The following is a 27,638-nucleotide window of genomic DNA, read 5'->3' as shown; positions in this document are numbered from 1 at the left end:
TCACGTGACGCGTCTGTTGACTTCCTCGCCAGGCGGGGGGCGGCGCCGGCGCCCCGGGAATTTCCCGCGGTGGCGGAGGTCGGTACCGCGGGCGGGCCGGCGGCGATGGGAGCCCGAGGGGCTCCGAGCGGAGACCGCGACGGGCGGCGCTGCCCCTCCGCCGAGCTGACCGCCCGTTGGTGACCCGCCCGGCCTGAGGAGGGCCCGAAAGGTTGGTCCTGGCGAGAGGGAGGGGCCCCGGGCGGGCGGCGGGCGCATCGCATCGCCGGCACGTCGCCTGTGGGCCGCGGCGGCGGCGCGGCCTGCCTGTCGCGAGGGGTGCCGGAGGGTGCCGAGGAGCTTCGTGCCGCGTTGGCGGTGGAATAGGAGCGGTTCCCCCAGAGGACAGAGGCGGCTCTGGCCGAATTTTAGTTTCTGTTCTTGAGAGTCGTTCTCGTAGAAGGAGCGGGTTGGCGGAGTCCTGCGGGATGTCCCCGCCGGCTTTTGCTCGGCAGGCGAAGGGTGACAGCGTGAAGGGGGTGTCGCGGTTTAACCCGGCCGGCGACTAAGGGGCAGCAGCCGCTCGCTCACCTTCCCCCAGCCCCAGGGAACGAGGAAGACAATTAAAAGGGAAAAGGGAAAGAAACTCGTGCTTTGAGATAAGAACAACTTATATAATATCTATGTATTTATATATTATTATTATTATGATAACAATATACACAAACAAGTGATGCACAGTGTAATTGCTCACCACTCGGTGACCAGCACCTGTCCCATCTCGGCAAGTGATCTCGGAACAGACGAGTCCCCACACTGCAATTCTGGACAAGTGAAAGACCTGAAAAGACAGCGAGAGAGAAAACTGAGAGAGCCCTCTGAAGAGAGTTACAGACTTCCTGGTCAACCCTCATCTATATCCTGGGCATGACATTGCATGATGTGGAATACTCCATTGGCCAATTTGGCCCTCAACCCTAGATCTAAGTTCAAATCATGAGGGGATTTGTGGACCCTGCCTCCTGGCCGTGCTCCCCCCCAACCTGTTGTGCTCCTGCACACTGGCAAAAACATGGGAAGCTGAAAGGTCCTTCCTGTCTCAGTGCCAACTATAAACATCAGTGCACTATCAGTTTTCTTGTCATAACGAGTCCCATACTAAATCCAAAACTCAGAGTTCTTCTAGCTGCCAAAAAGAAAAACTAACTCTGTCCCAGTCATAACCAGGACAGAAGGGCATCCCTGTTGAGGCACAGTGAGCATAGTTTAAAAGTACTGCTAATGAGTTGGGAGTGGGTCTCAGGCAATAAGACTAGCCAAAAACCTGCACCTAATGAAGCTGAAAAACTAGGTGAGTTCTTAGGTGAGCAGCAATTTGTGTGTTAATACGGGGGAATCGGGCAATGGAAATTAACCAAGTAGGATCATTGGCACAGGGTGTGAAAACAGAAACATGATTAAATACTGGAGCAGACTGGAATACAGGTGTTGCAGGCGGTGTTGGTTTGGAAGAAGGGAATACAGATGTGTTGAGAGTCTCTAATACTAGTGATGATTTCCACTTTTAAGAAATTATAGCTTTAAATCCTGGTGTTTCACCTAGAAGGGAAATTACTCTGACCTCCTTAAGTAAATCTGTCCCCCAGCAATTTACAAGTGAGAGTGGGTTGGGCTGTAAACTGTTCTAGTGAGGGATTTTAGGAGCTTTTGCCTTTCTTGAGGAATCTCTTAATTCCCCTGCTGTCCTACACCGTGTAAAATCAGCGTACTGTGAGCCAGCTCTGGAAAAAACAGACTGAGGGGAGGATTACTGTCACAACAGTCAAGTCTGCTCTGGGCTCCAAAGGTCAGGTGTGAGAAAGTGTTTTCTGCCAAGTGGTGTTGTGGACTATGGGAAGGATTTAATTTCCTAGGTGTTGATGTGTGACCAAATGCTACTACTTCTAATAATACCAGTTATCTGTTAGCATGTGTATCCTGGAATTTTTATCATAGAAATCAAAACAAATACAAGATTACTGCTACATTTTGCTCTTTGAGTAATTGGTATTTTGTAACAGAACTTGGGATGAAAGTTAAGTGTTGATCAGGTGATTGCACTGTAACAAGTAGGAGACTATTGCCCCAAATTCTAAGCACAATTTTTGAGCCAACAACTCTAAGTGAAGTCAGAAGGCAGAAAACACTGGTTAAGTGAACTCTGAATCAGATTATATCAGGGTTTTAGCCACCTCTTCCTCCCAAACCCCCACATTTTAATTTTTTTTTTCTGTAGTCCTTGTATGCTACAGTTTACAGTTCTGAAAAGTATAAAGTGACCATTGCCAGGATATAAGATAGGTTATGTTTTACAATGAAAATTAAGTGGTAAAAAGTTCTTTGAAAGAACAAAGGAAATGAAGTGGCATCTTTGTGCAGCAAAACCAGGTGATAAATTGGAGATAGTTTTAAGATAGCCTAAATTTCACCAAATATTCTGATTTGGTTTTCTATGCGATAGCTAAAAGGTGGGGAAAGCATGAAATTATCCGGTCAAATTCATGAACCAACTCTATTTTTTATACTCAGGTGGAAAAATAGAATAATTTAATTTCACAGTGTTGGAAACAATGTACGTGAAGTTGCAAATCCAGTAACATTTGTTCTTATGGTATCAACAGAAGCATTCACTTGGGGATTGTGCATTATGACTGGAAAATGTTAAATGAAGGATGTCTACTTAGGAAAGTGAAAACTACCCTGGAAAAAGTGCAGACCTGTTACTGTGCACGCTATCAATATCTGATGTCTTTAGAAAAGATTTTGAAGAAAATAAGTGGAAAGGTAGAAGTAAATGGGATAAAATGGAGTGTGGATTTACCTTTTAAAATATATTTTTTATTCTTTCACAGGTAATTTCTAAACAGAGAATGTCTAGATAGAGAGTCCATATTAAATAAAACAATTACAGTGGCAATGAGATCCAGTTTGTTAAAATAGCAATGACAGGATTACTACAAGAGTCAAACTGGTAAATAGCTTGGTAGAAGCTTTTAGAGTCTCCACGTGTGTGATTTATCCACAGTCAACTTTGCAATCAGTCTTCGTTTTTGTTATGTTTATAGTATAGTTGCATTAATTAACTATTATTTAAACGATCATATCATATTTTTATGTGGAGTTCTTAGTGTATAAAATGGTAGATGGTACTAAAATTTGACAATACATTTGAGGAAAAGAAAAGTTTGAGAAGGGGAGCGAAGCATAAGTGACGTCAAAGTCATCCACTGACAAGCTGCTAACAGGAACTTGTGTTCCACTGACCAGGTTTGTCTGAAATAATGAGGCGTGAACCTGAATATGGAATCATAGGACAGCTCAGATTGGAACGAACCTGGAGAGATCATCTGGTCCAGCCTTTTGTGGAAAAGGGAGCCTAGATTAGATTATCTAGTACTCTGTCCAGTCGTGTCTTGAAAACCTCCAGATGTTCTATTAGTGAATGGCAGGATGACAAAGGGCCATCGGTGCAACTGGGTTTAACTTGCCTTTTAATGGGTGTAACAGGTGAGGTGTCTTTCCAGATGAAGTAAAAGTTCATGTAATTATACAAGGCTTTTATAATGCCTTCTCACTGAGCTTGTGAACTTGTTGAACGTTAATTACTCTGACGGTTGAAATGAATGGGATGAAACTTAGACTGAGAGGTGGGACCTACTGTTTGTTTTACAAAAGAAACAAAACAAACCCTCTTTTTAAAAACCCTCTTTCAAACAAAACAAAACAAACCCTCTTAGCTTTCTTAAATAGTTGTTCCTTATGAATGTTTTGAAGTGGGAAGGAATGAACACCAAAAAAGTGTCTATTAAAATAACATTCAGTGTTAGCATGAGAACATATGTTTTTTTCAGTAACCTTTGAATATACTTACATTTAGTGCTATAAAGGTTTAACAGCCGGAAGCCATCTTGTTCCTACTTGTGTTTCTTTGGCAGTATTGCTTCTGATTAGCTTTAAGATTAAATTTAATAGTTCAATAAACAGGATTATATGATGCTGAGAGGACAATGTTTAATTGACTCCAACTTTTTTTTTCTCCCCTTTCCTTTTCTGATGGTTGTCAGGGAAAGTGACAGCATCCACAGAAAGGCAAATTGCATGTTGAGGATGCATAGGGTTTGCAAATTAGTGATGAAGATACTGGAGTATGAAACTGTTCAGAGAAAGTAAAATTTATCAAGCACCGTTGTCATAAAAAGGGCTTTTTAGTACCTTTCTAGCTCTTGAGAGAGTAGATTATTTAGTGTAAAAAAACTTGAGATTGAAAAAATTGCCTGTTGTATCTAAGGAGATTTTGCTTGGCTCCTCCAGCTTACCCAGATGTTCACTGTAGATGAACTACGGTGAGCTGATTTGTGAGCTTAGAGACAGTAACTTTCCATTTCTGGGAGGCAGCAAATGAAAGCGATTTGGAGGGCTGCTTTAACTGATGTGCTGACGTGTTTCTGAAAGAGGCTGCAGGGCTGTGCCCTTGTACGCATGGACTCTTAAGGAGTGCTTTGGACTTTGTCCATACGGAAGGACAAGCAGTGGCCAAAGCTAGCAGCTACTGAAGTGCATGTAGGCAGATGTTTTGCCCTGAAAATGGAGCGTGTATCTCTAAAAAGTGATGTGTCTTTCTGTAGAACAGACAGTTCATGACTGGAATCAAAGAGAACCTAAAATTTCTGAGGGATGCAAAATGATAGATGCTTAAAGAGACTGGAAGTCCTGCCTGTTTTAGTGTCATGTGTCATATACACCATATACTTTGTGGAGTTTTTGATTCTGACTGCAGGAATTCTGTATTTTTCATTGCTGTGCTGGAGTGTCTTTTAAAAGGCAAGAACAGTGCAGCTTTTCTCAAATTAAGATGAGGCCTTCAACACACGTGTTCAGGATTCCTGTGGATGAAAGACATTTCTTGAATTTTATGTTTTATCTTTTTATCTACCTGCATATATACACCCTTCTATGTAATGTAAACCGGTATAAAAATTGTACTCTTATTATTAACAGCTGGAGACTGTTAATAGTACCATTATGAAGTCAAACTCATCAAATCTGGAAGGTAAACAAAGTAAAATGATTCAGACTCTCAGTAGCCTTCGAAAGAATCAGGAAAATACCGTCTTGAAATTATTTGCATTTGACATTTGGAAATATTTTGAAAACTGCCTATTCTCTTTCAAATCAAAAGATGGGGCAAAATAGGAATCTGCTCAATACTGGGAAAAGTTTAATGTAATCCTGCTCTTACTATCTCTCCTCCTGAATAAGGAACAAGATTAGCATTTCAAACTACAGAAATCTGTTTGTGCAGTGGTCTGTTTGCTGTTAGAGCCTTTGCATCTAGTGTTTCTCGTATGTAGAATGTTTTATGTTTAACTGCCTCCCGTTGTGTTAATTACTAATATTTGTAAAGCTTTATGAAGAGAAAAAATATATTTATGCCAAGCATTAGTAAGAAATGGGAAATCATTCTTACTCTCAGGATATTAAATCAAAGCTGGTTTATAACCTACATTAAACATCAATGAACAACAGAAGTGGTTTCAGGAAACCATTCTTTTCTACAATATGTGAGAGAAAACTGAAGTAGTTCCATGTCTTCAAACTTCTTTTAAAGTTCAAACTGCTTTTAAACAGTGGACATAATTACTCCTGCTAGAACTTAATACTAAGTCCTGTCAACACTGTATTTGAGTTGTTTGGTTCTTTTTTTTAGAACATTAATTATTTAATACAAACATTAATATTGTTCATTTCATATTTTTATTTTTGAAGTAAATATTAAGGGCCTTTTAAATATCTGTGTTTCATGTGCAGAAAATATAAATGTGACATGTTTATTTGTTGCAGCAAAAGTATTGGGGAAACCTTTCTTGAGATGTGTGGTAAGTGGGATTGTAAAGCTTGCTGTAAGTAGGCTGACATGGACATCAGTTGTATTCATAGACATTAACTTGCCTGTATATTACTTTAAATATTTTAGTGGGAAATCTTTCACTTTAACCAGTTACTCTAGTAGAGATTATCTTGTGAATCGCAGCTCCAGAGGGATCAAAATTCACTCAGCTGCTTCAGAGTGACAGCTCTGGGGCACTTGCATCAGCGCATGCAGGCGCAGCTTTGAACTGGAGAAGCCAAACAGGATAAAGCACAGGCAGAGGTCTGTGGTTGGGCTCAGGAAACCATCCTGCGAGCCGTTCTGGGACTGCCAGATTCGGAGAGTCGTAACTTTCGGAATAATCTAATGCGTATCTTCTGTCAGAAAGCACTTCTTTGATTGTTGCTTATGGTTCGTGTTTTTTAAATGATGTAATATAATACTGGAGAAACTAAATTTTGGCTCCAGTCCTAAAAAAGTAAAAGTAAAGGCTACAGCTGTAGTTGGGGATTTCTTACAGATACAGTCCTGTTTTGTAAGGTTTTGCCTTCTGATGGTTTCTGTTTGTTGCTTTAATATCATGACAGAGCTGCTTATGGAGAAAGAACTATTTATGAGAATGCTTTTTTTTTTTCTGACAGCACAACAAAGAGCTGGGTGAACTGTGCATTTCACCATGACCTTTAACTGCTGATCTCCCACTGTTTAACAGCCAGATTTTATTCTTGTAGGAGCTTATATATTTTATTGGCTTTTTAATACAGGCTCAGCAGGTGCTGGAGAAGCAACTTTGCCCTTGTTTTGTTCTTTGGAAGTACTTCAGAAAGTTTTTTGCAGCATAGAGATCAACAGTTTTTTGTTTTTTAGGTTGTGTTGGTTTATTGAGATCTATTTAGCAATGCTGCTGTAATTTTTATAATATGACTTTTTCCTCGTGCTCATCTAATGTATACTGCAGTTAGTGGTGCATGTATTATAACTTACTTTTGAGTCATCGAGTACCTCTCCGATACAGAGGTCATAGCACACTTTTTCTTACAAAATATCTGTTGTATAGTTCTGTAGACTGTGAGAGTTAAAACTTTCTGAACTATGCAATAAAAGGAATATTCAGTAAGCACAGGCAACAAACTGATGTTTACTAATGGAGTTAACTGTTAAAGTTATTTTGTATCAACTCATGCCTGAGATCTGATAAATACATTTTTTCTTCATTTTTTTCCTCTTCTATAAATGTTAGATTTTTGCAGTTTGGTTTGTTGTTGTTTTCCTTTTTTAATTTAAGTGTGTGATTTTGTAGAATAACTATTAATGGAAAAAATTGGGAAACTATTTAGAATAAAATATGTAAAGACTTATCCTTTCAGATTGACTGACAATAGCGTAATGAAATCTCTTAGAAACCATAGTGTCTTGTTTATTTTGTGAAAAAAAGGTGCTTTCGGATTTGAGAGTAGTCCTCCTTTCCAAAAGCAGAAACGTCCTTTAGGAGGTAGGGGAAAATCTCAAAATACCAGCAGCTTTTTGTTTTCTGTCTGTCTACGCTACGGCTTTTTGAAGTGATCTTATGCTAAACTCAGAGTAATGTAAATATTTTATTATTATATTTCCTTCATGAGATGCTCTGAAATTCTGACTAAATTGGTGTACAGTGGCATCTAAATTTCAGCTCATAAAAATCTGTACATTTATTTGAAAGTATGTCTATCTGAAGTCTGGTTTTGTTTCCATGTTGTTGGGCATAATTAATGACTGGTGATTTGAATCGTGTTTCTTGTAAAGCTGAAACAACTGCAGTTTTGTGTGGTCATGGCAGTGTAATACAGTGTGTAAATATTATTAATGCTTTATGTTAATAGAGAAAATGAAAGATAAAAATAAAGTATATACATTGTGAATGTTGTGGTGATTTTCTCTTCTTGACAGGCTGTTGAGCTTCCAGTCGAGAAGCATGTTTCATGATAATTTTATTTATTTTTAATAATTGAAGCAAAAAGTTTTAAAATCGCAGAATTCCTTCTGAATATCCCACTTACTTCATTTAAGCCTGTGTAAGGTGTGTTCCCTCTTTCCCTTCCAAAGCTCTTTAAAGAGATGAGCCGAGAAGGTGGCTTATTTGAACACCTGTCTCTTAGAAGTAGACTTTTGTAGGCAGTTTGTTGTCATTTAGTTGCAGTAAGACTAGTCAAAAATGAATCTTTCTTAAACCGTTATCTTGTGTGTATAAATTTAGAAAAATGTATATGACAAGCCCCTTTGAATTATGTGGAATTATATAGTTGTCTTGTAAATGGCATCCAGCGCTGGCTTAGAGAGCAGCATGAGAAAACCAGAGTTGAATAATCCTGTAAATTAAATGAGATCTTTAAATTAAAAAAATGTTAGTGTAACTAGTCCTCTTAGTAGGTGCAGGTTAAGTATGTACCTGAATTTAAAAAGTAGTATTTGTGTATGCTGAGTCTTACTTGGAAGGTCTTGCTCTTTCAGAAGGTCATACAGGCAGTAAGTTTTAGTTAGCAAAATACAGAATAGATACAGTCTTGTCTTTTGATGTTGTCTCCTCTTTTCCCTTATTGCCATCTCTGGGTGGAACTGATGTGTGCAAGAAATAGGGAATGCAAGATGCTTAAGTTTAGGAGCTATAAGAAACGGTGGGGATAAAGATGTATTTTATGTACAAGGTCACACAACCTACTGCTTTCTTCAAGAGGTGATGATAAGCTGTGACACTTCTTTAATGACATTTGAGTCTAGTATTCAGAGAAAAGGAGATGTGTTGCCTTGAGAAGGCAAGCTCTTGGAATTTGCTGAGATGGGTGAGAAGGCTTGCAGGGCCCTTGTAAAAGGGGGGACGAAAAGCTAGTATGTTACGCTCATCTTAGGCTTATAGGCAAAATGAGCAATTCCTTCAGTCAGTTCATGCAGTTTGAATGATGCAGTGCTTTTGGTCAAGGTCACCTTGAGCACAGAGTGATATTATGCTTGCAATGAAAAGGAAGCAAACCTTTCTACTTAAGTATGAGGCAGAGCAACAGGCAAGGGACGCTTAGGCGACCTGTTTTGTTAGCATACATCAAATAGTATACTAAGGCATCTGTTTGCCTCCTGAAGATGACCATTGAAAGACTTGAGTTTTGGTTTGTAGTTTTCTTGTCTTTTTTTTACTGTTGCAACTCCATTGCTGTCTGTTTAGTATAAATGAGCTGTCACAGTTTTTTATCGTGTTGTCTAACTGGCTTGGAGCAAATTGAGACAAATGTGATAACAGCACCATTGTTCAGCTGTAGCTGTGCTACAGCTCTTCATAATGCTGCAGTCCATGTAGCTTTTCCATTGCTACCACAGTGAGAGAAATCTGACCACGCAGGTAAGCTCCAGGGCTGTTGATCCCTGTTACCTCTTAGTGTCGCTAAACAAATGGAAGTCTAGATTGAATTTAAATAGCAAATACACAGTAGAGGCAGCGATTGTGGCTGTGGATTTTTCCCCTACTTTTCCCCTGCCTTTCCTGCAAAGTTGTTTTGATCAGGTCAGTTTTCTGTTGAAATAACTCTTTCCTACAATACCAACTGTCTTCATTATGCTAATCTCTTTCATTCCAGCATTTCTATTGGTTCATTAACTAATCATCATGAACCTAAGGATTTGTTCAAGGGAGGGAAAATCTGCTTTTGATAGAAGTAGCATCAATAGTTTATTTGAGGAGAGGGAGAAATGTTCTGAAGTACCATATAGCATTTGTTAGTATTGCATGTAAGTGCAGGGAATCTTGATCTTCATAACTAAATAAGAATAAACTGTCTTTGGTTGGTTGGTTTCACTTTTGGTTTTTTTTGCAGGTTGGTTGGTTTGTTTTTAAATCAAATCCCTGAACTTGTTCCTGATAACTAGTAACGTTAAGGAAAATGCTGTTGGGGACCTGGAGTTCAAGAAAGTATATGGAGTTTTTTTAAGGTGTTATGTTCTTATTGAATGTTTTGCTGTGCCTAAGTGATGTGTGTTGTAACAAAAACTCAGTTACTTTGCATTTGTCATTCAGGTGGATTTACCTAGTGTTTTAGGGTCATACTTTGCTTACGGCCAGATTATTGTCAGTTTTCTCTGTGCATGATGAGACAGATCGTGTTGTTATGTTTTCATTCTCACCATGTTTGCAGTCAAGAACTACTGTAATTGTTGTACAGCAGGATATTTTCTACTGTGCCCAAGTGAAGAATAGCTACTCATGCAACCTCTTTAAGGACTAATGCAAGTGTACCTTAAGATGTCATTTTAAAGTTTGGGAAAAGTATAAATATTTGCATTCAAGAATGAAGGAAATGTGACATTTGTGCTCATGAACCACAGTAGTCAGTTGATTTCTTGCAACATTTACTCCTCAGTGCTGGCTTGCAAACTCTCTAATACGATATTCCTGTGGAGTTCATATATTTAGTACCAGCCAAATCCTAGGATGGTATTATGCATTAACAAAAATGAATTTGGGGGTTTGTAAATCTCATGCATACTCCAAATATTTTTATCAAGTAACATTGAAAGATGCTGCTTTTCTAACCAATCTATTTTAAATGTGTAATGGATTTCGAGATTTTTCAGCAAGATTAAGATATTTTCTGATTATTCAGTCTTGTCATACTGAGACAGAAACACCCTGCAGTATTATTTTTGGAAGGTTTTCAGACTTGAGAGTCTTGATGAATTTGTCTCTGTGAAAATTTTGCACTCTTATCTGTCTTTTTAACAGCTGTCATGGAGGAGTTGGTAGAGGATGACATCTGTATTTTGAACCATGAAAAAGCAGACAACGTTCATAAAAGAGACGGGGAGATTCCTGTTTCATCTTACAGTGGAGATGAGTCTGTTGCCTCACACTTCGCACTTGTCACTGCATATGAAGATATCAAGAAACGACTAAAGGAGACGGAGAAGGAGAACTCCTTCTTAAAAAAAAGAGTGAGAATTCTAGAAGAGAAGGTAAGAAAAAAGTTGATTTACCAGCTTCTGGTAGCAGCTACTGTTTTTCTCCTGGCTGGATGGCAGAGCAGATGGTTAAGTATTTAAAATATGTACTTAAAATAATTTCCAAGTTAAAAAGTTTTAGTAAACTGTTGTATTTGTTTTAAGTGAGATACAGTTTGTTCCTCTGGTAATCGAGTTACATCATACTGGGATTTTTGGTGCTTACTGGGCATGTATGTGGTGCAATGCAGTAGTGCCCTGCAAAGACACTAGCTTTGATTCAGAAAGATGTGTAGTTGGATTGGATCGTTACTGTATTTCATCTACCTCTTTATGATATTAACTTGAGCACGTGTGACTTAGTATTGTTGAATAGTGAGGGGCCAAGTCTATAAATTGTCAGAATCCAGGAACCGTCCATCAGAAGAATCTCTTGGGCTCAGCGTACTGAAATGATAAGGAAAAATGGGTTGTTAAGAATATCTAGCTAGGTGTAGCTAATAGCAGTCTCAGACGTGAAATACAAAGCTGCAATGCTTAACATAGAGGTGACGGCTTGCTGTTTTTTGATGCAGTAATTCTGAAATGTAAAGGAATCTAGGAATTTGTTTTGTATGCAGTTTCTCCTGGCCTTAGTCTAGTGAAGTTCATTAAAGCTAAAAATTGGCCATGACATAGGCTTTTCTTCCTGAGTAAAGAATGCTATTGCTAAAACGTGTATCCATTGTTCAGTACTGAGTGTCTTTGTACCGCAAAAGGTCTCTGCAAAAGGACTTTGATAGATTGCCTTCTTATTAAGGCAAGATAGATCCTAGAGTTAGAGCTGAGACATTTAATAGGACTAAGTATGTGCTACTGGCTCTTAAAAGCCTACAAAGTATGTGCTATCTTGTGGCATCGGAATGAAGAGCTTGAGTCACACTCCTTACAATTTTGAAACGCTTATTCAGGAATTACTGGTGACTAGTTTGACAGAATTAACTTTCTGTCAAAAGGCAAAACTTTCTCAGTATGTTCTTTATATAAGGCCCTCTAGGGGTGATGAGGATAGGAATGGAGCTTTACACTGAATATGCCAAGGTGCATAATGATAGGACAAGGGGCAATGGCTTTAAACTGAAAGAGGGTAGGTTTAGATTGGAGATAAGGAAGAAATTCTTCACCCTGAGGGTGGTGAAGCACTGGACCAGGTTGCCCAGGGAAGTTGGAAGCACTTCCAGGTTGCCCCATCCCTGGAAGTGTTCAAGGCCAGGTTGGATGAGGCTTTGAGCAACCTGATCTAGTGGAAGGTGTCCCTGCCCATGCCAGGGGGGTTGGAACAAGGTGGTCTTTAAGGTCCCTTCCAGCCCAAAACCATTCTATGAACCATGCTGAACCATCTTTTATGTTGCTCAAAATCACAATAAACAGGACTTGATCTTGTGTCTTTTGGTTTGGCCTGGTTCAACTTAATCGTCTTGAAGATGATGCTTTGTTTTCCATAGAGGAAACTTTTGGTTTAGTATGTGAATACCATAAAAATGTTTCTATGAGAGAGGGACATTGAGAAGGCCTACACTGTTAAGTAGCAGAACTGACTTTTAGTCTTTGTTAATGGCTAGTATACCTGTACGGTAGAAAATACACAAGGGATTACCCTTCTTGAATTTTAAATTTCAAAGTGTATGGAAACTTCTGGAAAGTTTGGTAAGGCTTATGTTCTATCTGAATGGCTTTATTTTGAGGAGGAAAATGTAAAGGACAAAACTTAAAATGAATAGTATGCATACTTTGAAGGTCAATACAAAAAGCAAAGCACAGAAGCTTCCTATATTTATGGCTTGCTTTCCCATACTTTCTTTTGAGTGAACACCTAAAAGAGGATGTATTTAAGGTAGATAGATAACTGTCACCTCTTTGATTTTTGTAATTTTTTTGTCTGACTCATTTTTTTGAGAAAACATTTATATATCTGTTGCAAATATCTATATTAGGTACACTGAACGTGTTTAAATGCCTCAAAAATTTAAAGCAAGTGTGCAGGATAAACAGAGTGAAAAGGATAATGCAATACTTAGTCAAAACAAGAACTTTCTATGTGGAGAGATGTAATTTGATGTAAGACTTACATTCTTGCTGTCTTATTGAAAATACTGAATACATTTTATTTCTGCTCCCCTCTTTCTGACAATCTAGTTGGTAGTGCTTATTCTCCCTTGCTTGTCTTGTGCCTTAGCAAGCAATGAGATAGCAGTGACCTGGAAGTTAATAGTTATTTGTAAAATAATTCTGCTTTGGCTTTCCTCACATAAATACACTGGGAAAAAAAAAAATCTTTGTTTAAATTCTGAGTCATTAAAATCTTATGTTTGACTTCCTCTGAATTTTCTATATGTTGTGGTTTTATATACTTAAAACTCTTTTTCCAAAAAGCAATTTGTACATCTTCAGAGCCTGGAAAATTATTATTAAGGGATTATCAGTGTGAGTAATCATGACTCGTGGATGGTTTTTAAATACTTCTAGCAGTAAGCTAGCGAGCATTAAGTATGATTTGAGATTGCAGACTTCGTAGCCAGCCTTTGTTTCACTGTTGTAAAAAATTTTGGTCCATATCAATATATTTGATTAATTTATTTTCTAAACTAAACTAAAACAAATGCTGTTAGTTTAATGTTGCAGGCTGTACTACTGCACTTTTTTAATTTTGCAGTTCTCAATATAACATATGAAAGTTCTTATTTCTCGTATCTCTTAAACTTTTAGCTGCTTGGCTCCCGATTGGAAGAGGAATGCAGTTCAGTTGGACGTGAACAAGTGAATAAGGCATATCAAGCCTATCGAGAGGCCTGCATTGACCGAGATAATCTAAAAAACAAACTGGATAAAATGGTATGCCTTTTTAAGTAATGACTGTTAAATGCATGTTATATAAGTCCTGCATAGTTAGTAAATGTTTACTGTAGAATGAATTTTATTTGCTGCAGATCTGTGGTGTTTGCTTTAGGTGTGGTGTGGTGCACTTTAGGTTTCTAAAGTGCATGATGATACTTTATGTAGGAATAATGATTTTAAATATCTCAATTTTATTACTGGGCTAGGCTAATGCTAAAAAAAAAATCGAAGCAATATTTTTCTTGGTGTTGTGGGGTGGTTTTTTTGTGTGTTTGTTTTTTTGTTGTTAAAGTTGATTTGTCAGACATGATAGAAAAAAGCTTCAGAAATGGTTTTGGGTTTGTTTCCCCACCCCTCAACACCCTCCCACCCCCCAAAAAAAATAACACAGAAGAAAGAAAGTATGGAATCCCTGAAAACCTTGAATGAACAGCTGCAGTCGAAAGAAGTAGAGCTGTTACAACTAAGAACTGAAGTGGAAACTCAACAAGGTATGCATTTGGTTACTTCATCTTAACGTATGTTGACTAGTCTTAGTTGTTATATTATGATCTCAGGGTGTGAAGAGGTTTAACCCTATATAGTGGCTAGGTAAGAGAGGCATATGCTGCAGTGAGGTGCTTTGAGCTTGTGTGTGTGTTCTTGTAAATGATAACATGCATGCTAGATTATCATAGGCAAGGATCTCCATGGTAAAGATCTGAGGCTGTTGTGCTCTTCCACTGTAGATTATTTAATTATTTGAAAAATGTGCACAACCTGACAGTTTAATAGGCTAGTCGTGTACATCTCTGGACCCCACCCTCTTTTCCTGAGAGTGGAGCAAAGGTGTACTGGTTCAAGCATATTATCAACTATCCAGTCGATAACACTTCCTCTGGTACCTGCAAATGATTCAGTGTATTGCTTTGTCTTGCTCTTGAGATATGACAGGTACAAGAGGATGTTGTATAGCAATAGCTGCAGTCGATAACAGTTACTTAAATGGCTGGGGAGATGAGGAAAGGTAGAAAGATGCTGGTTGTAGACAGCCTGGTAGAAAGAGGAGGGAGAAACAGTGTACCCTGGCAATTCCAAAAGCCCAAATCCAGCTTCCATTACTGCTGTTGTACAGAGTGCTTTGGAGATGATAGGTACATAAAATAAAACGCTATAGAAGAAAAAAAAATCTTTATTAATATAGTTACAAGAAAAGAGAACAAGAAAATGCCATCTGTGTAAAGTTAGAGATATGGACTGGACTTAAGATTCTGTACAAATGCAGTCATTTGAAGGGTGCTTGTAAGTATTGCTATGCTTGAATTGGATCACTTTTGAAGACGATCTCAAGCATGTAATGCACGACTTCATTTGTGCAAGCTTTTAAACCTAGAAGAGCAAACTACATGTAGTAGTAGTATCATTGTTGAGGACCTCATGGTTTCAAGCCTTATTTAGTAATCAATTTTACTCATAAGTGGGCTCTGAATACTGTGTTTAAGAAAAATCAGTGTAGCTTAAGCTTGTTTAAACTGTTAAATCTGGAAATGAGTGAACCATGCAGTTGGAAGACTTGGGGGTTGTATTCCTGTCATGTCCATTCTTTTCTTGCTGTCTAACTAGCCCTACTACTGATTTGATGCTAGGATTGTTCTTACTAGCAACCTTGTGAATTTATTCTTTCTAATAAGAAGACTTATGTAACTTCTAGGTTTTATGCTTTTGTTTTGATTGTATCTTTTGTTGTTCTTTTTGGAATTTCTTGATATTAAACTTGGGGAAAACTTGTAGTAAATTATGTAATAATATAAACCTGAGGGGGAAAAAGACTCGTGTTTTCAAAGCATGTAAGTAGTATGCAAGTTAGTATATGTTTGCTATTAACTGGTTTTTGTATTTCCAGTGCCTTTTTATGCTGTATTTTCTTTTTCTTTACATAAAATTTCCAGTGCATTCCTGGAAAGTAGGGCTCCGTACTTTAAACTCAGAAAATAGACGACTGCTCTGCCAACAGCTTTACCAGTGTTACTATTTCTCTGTTGTCATAGACTGCAGTTTCTTTAGAATGTACAGGATAACGTTTTTGTAGGGCATGGGCTGGTTGAAGTGAAACCTTACATCCCGAGTGATGTTCCTGAACTGAGACTTAAATCTGATTGTCTTTCTTGTTGTCCTTACAGTGATGAAAAATCTGCATTGTACTCAGTCCAGCTGGGAAATAGAGAAGCTGAACAGTGACCTGAAAGTGCACAGTCTGGAACAGAATCTAGAAAAGCTCAAGCAAGAGTGCAATAGTCTCAGAAAGGAGTTGCAAAAATCCAAGGAGAAGGTACCTTTATTTTTAGGAAGTTTTTTGTATTAATAGGTTATTTAAAATTCCACGTTCAAGCAAAATAAAGAGTAAACAATGAAATATAAAGTATACAATTGAGTGAAAGATGAACATCTTAGTAAAATAAACCTTAAATATTCTCATATGCTTTCTTGGAAATAGTAACAAGCTCCCCAAGAAAAGTGGTCACAGCACTAAGCTTGTCAGAATTCAAGGAGTGTCTGGACGAGACTCTTAGTCGTAAGCTTTAGTTCTAGGTAGTCCTACAAGGACTGTTCATGTGTTGAACTTGGTGATCCTTATGGGTCCCTTCCAAATCAGGTTATTCTATGATTCTACACAGGTGAGATTTCCCAGCCATTGCCCATATAACAACAGAAAATAAAGCTTTATTTATGCTTTCTTATTAAGTAGCCCACCTCTCTTGCCCCCTCCTCTTTTTGAAAACTTGCTGGAATCTCAAAAAGAAAATTAAAATAGCTTAACAGTATTAAAATGCATTAAGTTTAAAGAAAAATGTCTAGTGCATGTTTACTGCTTTTAAAAGATTTAAACGTGATTGTTTGAAGAGGCAGGCTGTTTTAGGCTCCTTATGGTCATGAATAATTGTGATTATGTAATCTTGATTCACATAGTATTTGAGTGAGTCATTATTCAGAGTATGTAAGACTCGCAGATAGAAACCATCATCTGTGGCCATCTCCTGCCTGCAAACGCGATTTGGTCATTAATTTTGGGAATGTTTCTTTGGCACACTGTCTTTTGGGCACATTTATGTTAGTACAGAACTGTACTTCTGAAGCAAATCTCCTAATCACCGCTGCTTACCGTGCCTTGCACTATGAAGCAGTCGTGAGTATGGCAACTGGATTCCTTTTGGATGAAGCTAATTAAGACGCACCCCAACCTCTCCTGGGCATTCAGGAGCCAGACTAGAGCTAGCGTGAAGAAATGTCCTCTCCTGCTGCCCCCCCAGCGTATATAGTCGGGGTGTGTCTCTATAGATCTGCTGCTGTCATGCCACACTCCTGTCTTACAGGGACGGGCCTACATGCATCGACTGTCTTGTCCCAGGTTGAGTCTGTGTTTTTTCTACTAGGTAGGGATTAAAACACATTACCTGGAAGGCACGTGAGGTGTTTTGTTCACAAAAACGTTGGTGGTTGTTTTCACTTGTATTTGGAATTCTTTTAGGTGTTTTCAATAACTTGTATGTCTTCAAAATTTCCTTGTATGCAGTTTTAGTGTCTTCAGGTAACTCTATGGAATAGAGTAACAGCTATATAAATAATTGAAGATTGCACATTTTATTGTGAGCATGAATGTTGCTAGAAACAACAGACTGAAACAGCAGTTGTAAGGACTAGACGTGACACTGTTTAAAAAATGCTTATGCCAGCAGCTCTTGTTGCAAAGAACAAATACAAGGAACAGCTTTTTTCTTTTTTTTTTTTTTTTAAAGCATCATTTCTTCTTGCTCCTGATAACCGCTTAATATAGGAAATAAAAAGGTACAAGTTTTCAAATGTGGAGTAATATGATGCAACTGTTTGTTTTTTGAACTATGAAGTTGAATCTCTGATGGCTGGGGTGAGAAAGTTCGGAAAAAGGAAAAATTGTCAGGTGAAATACACGGATGTGCAATCAGTGGGCAATGACAAGTCAGCATTGTTTCAAACCCAGCTGCTATTTTCATTATTACTGTTTTTAATTACATTAGTTAGCGTTTTAGATGTTTTCTCCCTTAGGCAAGTATACTTCCTAGGTTTTTTTTCTATTTTTAGATATTCTTATTTGGGTTTTGCATTGTGCGTTATATTGACAAGTTGCTTGAAACTTAAATAGGCCGTCGTGAAGCCACAGTAACAGGTATCGAATTCGTAACAGTTTTTGCTAGAGGGCATGGCAGTAGGAAGGGAACATGGAAGAGAAGGGATATGAATGGGAACTGATCACAGGTGAGGGTCTAATAGAAACACGACTAACGAAGTGAGCCCAATGTTTGATTTGTTAAACAGTCCTGTTAACTGCAGTGAGGCTGCTTGTATGCACAATTTAAAGCAGTCTTTCAGACTCAAGGGATAAATTATGTTCTATCATAAAAGTCACTTGTGGAAGTAAATCTATATTGATACAGTTGTCTTTAATTTAGAGGTCTTTATGTACTGGGGCAGGGGAAGAAGAACAAGACAAGGCTGGTTACTTTTTTTTAATGGAAAAAAAGCTTTTTCTCAAGTTTTGCTTTTCAAAGAATCAAAAACTACAAGAGCTCAGCTGTTTAAAAAAAAAAAAAGAGGGGGAGAGGGGAGAGTATGGTTGGTGGCTGAGCAATGCTTTCATGTAAGTAGGTAGTTTAAGCATTTTTAAGTGGAAATTCTTAGTAGAAATCTTTATATCCATTTTGAAAACCACTGCGGCCAACACAAATGAAGACTACTTTAATTCTGAATTTTAATATTAGCAAACTTGTAGTTTCACTGCAGTATTTGCAGATAGAAGATCTGAAATCGTATGTTCATTCTGTGCCTATCTTCCCCTCACTCTGTTACGCAGGACCAAGCTCAAGACAAAAATCCGTTAAATGGAGACCTCCTTCAAAGGCAAGACATCCAGAGGTATGAAAATCAAGTGGCTTTCATGTTTTATGTTTAGTTTACTGAGGGACAGTTATTTGAATAAGTAAATATTCTTGCAGCCTGTTCAAATTTCAAATTACATAATATAATTTCAAGTCTAGGTATACTGATTTAGTAAGATCATGACAACTTTTTTAAATTTGTTATGTTGCTAGTCCAGGATGATGATGATAAGAAAACATTTACATCTTCAGATTGTTGCACAGAAAATGAAAGTTACATTATCTTGGATTTAAAAATCAGCTTTTTAATAATTAGCTGACTTGAGGAGGTGGGGGTTTTTTTGAGGGGCCATTGTGTGACCTATTCAAAAAGAAATTGCAGTTTTCCAGAAAAATGCCAACATATCAGAAATTTTTTGTTCTCATTTTGTATCAAATAAAAATTGTGCTTATGATATGCAAACTCTTATATTATCCTGTCTTGAGTATGTATATATATCCTTTAAGTCTTTATGCAAAAGAACAATTCATGAATGCATAAAAGTTTGCAAATGTTCTGTCTTGCAGAAATTAAATACTAACTGCATCTTTTACACCGTTATGCCTATTTGTGTACTTACACGATTTTCCACAAGAGGGAAGAGTGGTCCTTTGTAATGGCAGATTGTTTAACGTAATATCTTGTTGCTTACTTGGCTACTGAAGAGATGGGAAAGGAAATCGGTCACTGAAAGAAAACAGCCCAGATATTTCTTTTCATATGTTCTCTGGTGTAATGATGATAATATTATACACGCTATACACAATTACACTTTCACCTTTCACCTTGGCTGGACAGCTAGCTAGCTAACGCTTGTGGATTCTGGAGCTTCATAGCCAGTCTTACACGTCTGAAAAAAAAGGTGTTATCTCAAGGCAAAGCAGTTACCTCTTTGATCTTCCAGAGCAGATTTATTCCATGAAGTGACATTCAGGTGGCAACCATCTGAATTATCATATGTACAGTATAGCGTTTATTGTAGTATGACATAAATAATGAATGTGTGATGTCTACCAAAAATCTGTGGAAAAACACTTGAAAAGCCTCCTATGCGAAACGTTTGTTGTGGCAAGCAATCCTGCTGTTTACGGGAGATGGAGGCATTTGCAGTTAGTTAACTTTCTGGAAAGTTTTTTTTTTTTTCACTTTTGCCAGCAGCCTGCAAATCTGACTTGAAATTCTTAGTTTGCAGATCTACTTTGCTCTCAATTTAGATAGGCTATCATATTCAAGGTTTATATTACATAGAAGGCAGTATAGGACAAACTTCCAAGCGTGTGGAATCCTCAGTTTTCAATTGCAAATTCCTTGAAAATTAGGCTTTGCAATGGGATTCTAGATCAGTATCTATAAAAACAGTTAAAATATGGTTACGTGTGATTTAAGTGAAATTCTGTTACCTGCATCCCTTTGCAAGATGCTTTTAAAGCGCTAAATGCATGTTAGAAAATTTATCCGAGCACTTTCCTTCTGGTTGGTGGCACACACTGAGCTGTTCTTATGTTTACCACTTCTGTATATAAATATATTTAAATATTGGAAAGTTCTGTTTTGATGTAACTAAAGGTTGTTTGATGTTATTTTTGAGACCAAAACATGTGAATAAATGAAGTGTCGTTACCATACCTACTGAAAAGTCACCTCTGAAAAGTTCAGAGAGCCAAATGGATTCTGCAGTAAAAAGGCAACAGGTTTAGCTGAACAACTTGAAATACCAGTTCTGAAAATTTTAATTTTCTATCAGAACTGCTGATAGCTAACACGTTACCTATTAAACTGTCAGTTTCCTTGGTTCTTTAACAGGTTTTGAATCTGAATTTTTGTATTCTGGAGAAATGTTTTTGTGCATAGAAGGAACTTAAATTTCTTGGTTTTACAAGAACTCTTTTAGTGTTAACTTCCAGAACAGAATAGTAGCTGTTTCTAAGAGTGCTTTTGAACATTCATGTCTGATAAATTTCATGCAGAAATGATCCTAAATTGCTATTTTAGAGGGACAGGTATCTGTATATATGCAAGTTTGAAAATACAGTTGTTATATAGCTCAATAGTTCTTGGTCATCTCAACAGCAGTTCGAGTTACTGAAGTGTTTTCAGATAAACATCTTTTAGGTTAATATAGTGAGGAAGAAAGAAATATTCTGAAAACTCATCCATGATACTTGTCCTCAATAAATGTGTTTTGGTAGAATGTTAAGCATTAAAAAAACATTAAATCATTGATTTCATGTTTAAGTTTAAGTAACTGCCTCCTTATGTCTTTGAACACTAAGTTAATTATTAATCAACATAAATTTGGTGTTCAGTGAGGCTTTGCTTGAAATTTTACCAAGAGATATATGGTGATGCTGACTTTTCCAATTTTTTTTTGTTGTTGTTCTTGATTTTCTTACTAGCTAATAACCTGAAACTTCGATGTTGGAACAGTGCTGCTGTTGCTAATTATGTTTCTCATATTATGCTGTCTTACCAGAAAATGAATTAGGTCTCTATTTTTGACACTCTGATAAGGCAGTGTAGTAACATAAATCAGAGGACTTGAATATGAAACAGTATGTTTTGTAGTTCAATTTCATCTCTGTGTGGGTGCTCAGTTTGGATCTCGGGTATCTAGTCCAAATTCACTGTAGCAAAAAGAATGGTGTAAAGACCCAAATACTGATTTTTGACTGAATATTTAAAACTGTGATCAGTTAACATTACTAGGATCATAACATACGATGGTGTGTGTGGTCATTTATCAGAAGCCATTCAAAGTTAATACTCTACCTCGTTTGCAGCCTAGTGTCCGTTTAATGCATTTTTTAAGAAGTATTCCTTGGAGATTACTAATGTTATGGTAAGATGGTTAGTTTCAAATAATGAAATTGCAGCATATGCTTCATATTTGTTTCCATTTGTGGAACTTGACATTATTAATATTGTCTAGTATGTTAATACCTAATACATTATTTATTGTAATACGCAAGAGTCAAAATATACAAAGGTCCATCAGTTTAAGATAATTATCAGTACTGTGCAATTAATTTTGAATTAGAATACTCTAGTAAAGTTGGCAGTGTATGTCAGGCAAAAATGATTTATTAACAGTTAATGCTTGAGAAGCATGTTAATTGGCATAAAGGTACTTTAGAGGTGGCAATTATTTTAACTTTTTTAAAATTTTTGTTTTGAAAGTGTCCAACAAACATATTGGGATCTGAAGAGAGAAATGTCCAATTTGCGTCTAGTGACTGACGTGCAAGCTGAGGTTCTACGAAAACTGAAAACAAACCCAACAGTGACCAAGAAAGGCAAGTCAGGGTTTGCAGTAACAGACCGTGCAAACACAAAACGTTGATTCAAGCTGTACCATTTTGAAAAGAAGCTAGCTATCATATCTTATCAGAATCTCATCAATTGAAGCTGATAAGCTAGACTATATTATGGTTCCAGCCTACCCATTTTCTGCTTTTGCTTCTGTCTCATACTGGTCAACTTCACACATAAAGGTGTTGCTGATGTGTTTTTTCTTCAGTACTGTATTCTGTTCCCCTTGTGGCTTTTTTCTCAGTCAAGTGTTGCTTATGTGCACAAGGCTGAGGTGTTAAGTTTACTCGTATTTGACCTTTTACCACAACTACTTCATATTGAGGGGGAAATCTTTTTGCAAACGCAGTCTTATTTTCCTAATATAGAATATATAAAATATTAACTTGGCAACATTTTAAAATCAGACTTTAATAGACTGAAATTCCTTCATGGTAGCATATTTCTTTATGTTGGCATTCAAAAGAGTTGTCTTTTCTAGCAAAATGCTATGCAAGATGACATTTTCTGAATGTCAGATACTGAAGCTGCAAAACTGCCTTATTTCTGCTGCTACATTGCAAATAATTAAGTATATTCCACATAAAGTATGTGTAATTTCTGTGAGCAGTTCAGCAGATGGTTCTTCTGTTTAATACATGTGTTTCTCTCAAGCCAAACACTTCACGAGAGAGCGTTCTTACTCCGGTGGGGCCAGACTGTCCGTCTGACCGTTCATCGCAGTGTTACCTTATTTGTTTTCTGCTTGCCTCGGTTGTGGCATTTATTGTGTTGGGAATACAGAAGATGCTGGTGAGAGGCAGCTAACTTAGTTACAATATATTAGTGACAGTCTCTGATGTCCCTATCCAGGACAAGATCAAGACGTTTTGTTTCTAAACAGCTTTGATTAGCTCAGTGAGCTAATGATGGGCTTCACCTCCAGGTCAGTCACTGCCTTTGTCTGTGGCCAGCAGTGATTAATGGTCACTCTCGGGTACTTGGCTGATAAACTATCACCACGTTTTGTAGACTTGGTCATGTTGTTACCAACTGAGTCTGTCTTCCTGCAATTCTAAGACACATTTGTCAAATAACTTCAGCAGAGAAACTAGGAAGTGAATGAGTATCGTGGTTTTTGGACTGAGGGAGCACCCACCAACCATGGTCCCGGGCAAAACATGACTCAGGCTTTCTTCGTAAAACAAAACAATTTATTAACAGTTACTTAACAGGAGACAAGGGAACGAAACCGGTTACTTGAGAGGAGAAAAGAGAAAACAAGGCCAGATCTTAAAACAACAACCTCCCCACCCCCTATTTTCTTTCCTTCCTGGCTCTACCTATCCCCCCCCCCCCCCCCCCCCCCCCCCCCCCCGGCGGCATAGGGGGACAGGGAATGGGGGAGTGCAGGTCAGTTCATCCATGCTGTTCACTGCCGCGCCTTTCTTAAAGGAGGAGGAGTCTTTACACCATTTTTTCCCTTGCTTCGGTGGATGCCCTACTCACGAAGAAAAAGTCCCCAAACTTTTCCAGTATGAGTCCTGCCCGCAGGATTGCAATGCTCCCCATGGATCGCACCAGTTTGGGCTTTACCAGTCTCGGCCTCTTAGGGAGCTGCTGCCACTCGCGTCGGCCATCCCACGGATTCCAGATGCCTCCACGACCTCGTCGTGCATTCCATGCCCCATTGCTAACAGTACCTGGTCGCGCATCCCCTGCTCCACGACATCTCCCGGGCTCAGGCATCTCCTTTCCGACGTGGGTTTCTCCACGGTCCACGAGTGGGTTTCTGCTCCGCCGAGTACACCCTGGCTGCAGGGGGGCCGCCTGCCATCTTCACACCGATTGCAAGGGAAACCTCAGCTCCAGTACACCTCCTCCTGCTCCATCTTGGCTGACCCGGTCGTTGTGGTTGTTTTCTCTTAGATATTAATCCTCTCTGGGGAAGCTCGGCCCGGTGGGCACCCCGGGAGTGGGGCGCTTACCGAGTCCCCCATGCGGCTCCCCGGCGCCATCTTGAGCACATGGCGCCGGCCCGGGCCCGGGCAGCTGCCCGGCCGGGAGCCGGGAGCGAGGGCCGCGCCCTCCTGCTCTCTCCTCGCTCCTGAGCAAAAGGCCCCTTTCCCGCCCCTTTGTCTCAACTTAAATAGGGCAATTCGCAGAGGCGCCGATTTGGCTCAACCTCCCCCGGGGGGGATGGGACTCAGATCTGGTGGCACAGGGAGCAAATCCCCTCCCCTGCCACCAGAACAGCCCCCCCCACACATCAAACTATCACAATGAGGTTTTAATCTTTAAGTCTGTTGAGCTCTGATGTGATCATGTATCTTTCTGTCCTTATATTTAATTTGGAGTTACCTGTCTTGCCACCACGCACGGACTGGTTTTTCTCTTCTCCTGCCTGGTGAACAGTCTGATTTTCTGCAGTTGCTAATGCAGAAGTTTTTGATTGATTGGGAAACAATGAGGTTTTGCCGTTTGCTCTGTCAGCTTTTTTCAGTGATCTTTCAGAAGTATGTAAGAGAGGATAGGTTCACCAGAAATGAAAACTACATTTTATTTTATTTGTTCACCTTGCTTGTCAGCCACACTTATGAATGCAATGCAGATATACCTATGCTTTTATTTATAGAAAAATCTTGGCTTATGTAAAATATGGGTAGAATTGTCTTAAAACTTCCACTTCCTATAGCTGTAGTACTAGCTATTTTACCATATACAAACTACTTGCCAGTATAAGAGGTCTTAAAGTCTGCAGAACACAACGTATTTATTGCTGTGTGTATGATGCTAACAATACCAGTTAACATGCGGTTTCTACTTGAACTGTCCCTTATGTATGGAGGCATTTTCAACAAACGTGTCCACTTTTGGGGTTTTTTTTTATGTTTTCAGTTCATTTTTCAGTGGATTCAATTTTTCTTGACTTCTTTAGACCTCAAATTGCTTTTTACACTTGTCAGTACAAAGAGGCCAAATGCAGTTCCTTAGTATCTTTTTCAGATATGATGCCTGTGCTACTGGAAAGTGCTTTTGGCTGACATTTGCAAATTGGGTACCACCTTTTAATTTATCATGACAAATGCAAGTTGTATTCTCCGACCAAGATACTTGCTCCTCTTTCTGCCCCGTAAGCGCTAAAGTTACAAATCACAGTTCATATTCAAGATTTGTAGCTGTCCTAGAAAACTACCTTTAAGATGTAGGTTCCTTCAACTGCAGGAGTCATTATTCTACTCCCATTACATGTTTATGTAAGTTATCACTACAGTAAATGACCTGGTTGTATTTGGCCATCTGTTCAGATGTGCGTTGAAGGTGCAGCTCTTTCATTTCAGGTAGATGCTGTTGTGTTTCAAAATCCTTCCGTCCCTCTTGTGGTTTAAAACTCCCCTGGAATTTCAGATGGCTGAAAATTGCAGTCTGTTGCTTTACTTTGGAAGTCAGACAATAGTGGAGCACAGAGAACCTGTGAATGCCATGCATTTCTCTTCCTGCTTCGACATTCTGAATCTGGTTGATTTCTCCAAGTGCATGAAAATCCTCTCAGTTTGAGCATTCTTTCCAGTCTTGTCAAAAAGATTCATCAGTTCTTGTGTTCAAGTAGGAACTTGGAGGTTTCCTTGGTGTTGGGTATAGTTTAGACATTGCGATTTCAGGATCTCCGGTTCATCTTGCAAAATCAAACTGAGGAGGTCAGTACGTTTAGTTCATAACTTTTAAGTAGTTACTGAAGTAAGATATGGTCTGAAAATTGGTAGCTTGAAAACACTGGGTTTAATATACCTGCTGTACTGTAGCATGTTTGGAGTATATGAAAAACGCATTAGAAAATGTAATTTTAAAATTTCTTTTATCTTCTTTCTTCAGCTGCCTCTACTGCACCAGTACAGTGTGTTGACGCGAACATTTCGAAACTGAATTCGACATCTGGGGTGGTCTATAAAAAACTCTTACAAAGTGATAAAGTACTCTGCAATGCCGTGTCTCTCCCTCTGCCGAGAGATGAAAAAATCCCATCTGAAAAGGTGACTCTACAAGCATGGACAGATGAGAGACCTGTTCCAGGAGATGGCAAAACGTTTCAGGAACACCATTCTTATGGAAAGAGCTCTCTGGAAGATAATTCCTGGGTATTCCCAAGTCCTCCAAAGCCTAATGAGAATATGTTTTGGGAAATGAAAAATAAAACAACCTTGTTAAACTGTCCAGCAGATTACCTGGATCAGTGTAATCAAAACTGTCTGCACAAGAGTTGAACAATTTTTAGAACCGAGGCATTTTTAGAATGGTTCTGAATAGGCACCTTAACGCTTGAATTTTTGAAGAGGGAAAACACATTGCCTGAAATGTTCTTTCTTTCTTTTATTTTTAATTCTAGTTCTGAAACAGAAAGCCTAGTCTTCCTCTGCTGTGAATCAGAAGCAAGTTCCTTGAAGTTAAAGCTGTGCTGGTATAATGTAAATATAAAGAAATCTAGCATGGGGCCTAGATAGTCTTGTATTGCAAATGGCAGACATTTGCAAAAGATTACACTGAAAAGTGAGTTCTTGGAATAAAACAGAATAATCCAGGTCTGTATTTGTTTGCTATTTGTATGTTATCAAGAAAATACTTCATATCCTATGTCAAAACCTGCAAGAGCTCTGAGTTTATTTTTTGACAGTGTTGTTTTTCAGAGTAAGATATAAAATGAAGAATTGGACTCTCTCTCCTCCTTTCAGTTAACTTTCTGATTACTCTGGTTTAGAAATGCATTTTAATGTAATTTTTAACTCTTGATTTACATTGACAGTGGCAAGAGAAAATTGACTCCTAGGCTATCCTGTTTAGATGGCACCATTGTGGGCCTCGTTGTGAACCGTACAGGACGATCAGCAATGCTGCTGAACGCTGCAACTCCTGGATGTTCAGCTTTATTCCCACAGTTCGTGCTGTAGGACACCGACTCAATTCTGCGCACAGCGGAGCCTGCCACAGAATCCTCCTGTGGGCAGCGCTGTTATCCTTATCGTGCCTCCTTTGCACAGCACCAGAACCTTGACTTTGTGTGGTGGTGAAGGCTACCAACTTTTCTTTAATAAAAGAAACAAAGCCTTAATTTAATCAGACTATAGGTGTTGTAGCGTTGTTGATATATACAAGAAGTATTTTTGTGGTATCTTTAGTATGCCACTGAGAACTAGAGTTATTTGAATTGCAACTTCCTGCTTTATAGGTTTTGGATGTCTAAGTACTTTTTTTTCCCCTCTTACAGCCAAGAAGTGTTTATAGGCAAATACAATTTATGTCTCTTTTTTTTTTTTTTTTTAACCAGCTCTGCTTCATATCTGGCTTAATATGACAGGGTTAAGTGAAATGCCTTGACTGCTTATTACATTGAAAAATGCTTGGTGTTTTAGATCCATGATACCTAACTTGTAATGGGTGGGAAGACACTTAATACTAAATATATTATTTACAGATGTGTGGGTGAAGTGTTCAACCTCACAGGTCCAGCTTAGGATCAGTGTAATAAAAATTAATTTCACAGCTGTTTAAGTAGCAAATTATCTTAAAATTGCTTGCAAATACATGGGGAAGCTATGACTGTAGCATAGCTGTAGTAACAATAGGTTGTAAAAGTGTTACCAAGGTGCTACATGACCTGTGTGGTTCCAGACACTCTCTTCCCTGTGGAGTAAGTACTTCATACAGT

At 38.5% G+C, this 27,638-nt stretch overlaps 1 protein-coding gene across 3 annotated transcripts; it reads left to right on the top strand.

Moving 5' to 3' along the window:
* The first annotated feature begins 120 nt into the window (after positions 1–120).
* AZI2 (5-azacytidine induced 2) lies at positions 121–27,051 on the top strand. 3 transcript variants are annotated; one of them, XM_086615144.1, is made up of 8 exons: positions 121–211; positions 10,632–10,861; positions 13,592–13,717; positions 14,112–14,211; positions 15,880–16,028; positions 18,585–18,646; positions 21,827–21,942; positions 25,811–27,051. In XM_086615144.1, the coding sequence occupies exons 2-8, from the start codon at positions 10,637–10,639 to the stop codon at positions 26,197–26,199; spliced, it is 1,167 nt and encodes a 388-aa protein (XP_086471270.1). In that variant the 5' UTR covers positions 121–211; positions 10,632–10,636; the 3' UTR covers positions 26,200–27,051. The 3 variants fall into 3 exon arrangements, with proteins under 3 accessions (XP_086471270.1, XP_086471272.1, XP_086471271.1); XM_086615146.1 differs by lacking the exon at positions 121–211 and adding an exon at positions 18,936–18,938; XM_086615145.1 differs by lacking the exon at positions 121–211 and having other exon boundaries at positions 18,585–18,631.
* Positions 27,052–27,638: the final 587 nt, after the last annotated feature.

The sequence above is a fragment of the Tauraco erythrolophus genome, chromosome 7 (genome assembly GCF_009769465.1).
Source record: "Tauraco erythrolophus isolate bTauEry1 chromosome 7, bTauEry1.pri, whole genome shotgun sequence".
Classification (NCBI taxonomy): Eukaryota; Metazoa; Chordata; class Aves; order Musophagiformes; family Musophagidae; genus Tauraco; species Tauraco erythrolophus.
The sequence above is the reverse complement of the archived record's forward strand: the minus strand, read 5'-3'. Positions and strand labels throughout refer to the sequence as shown.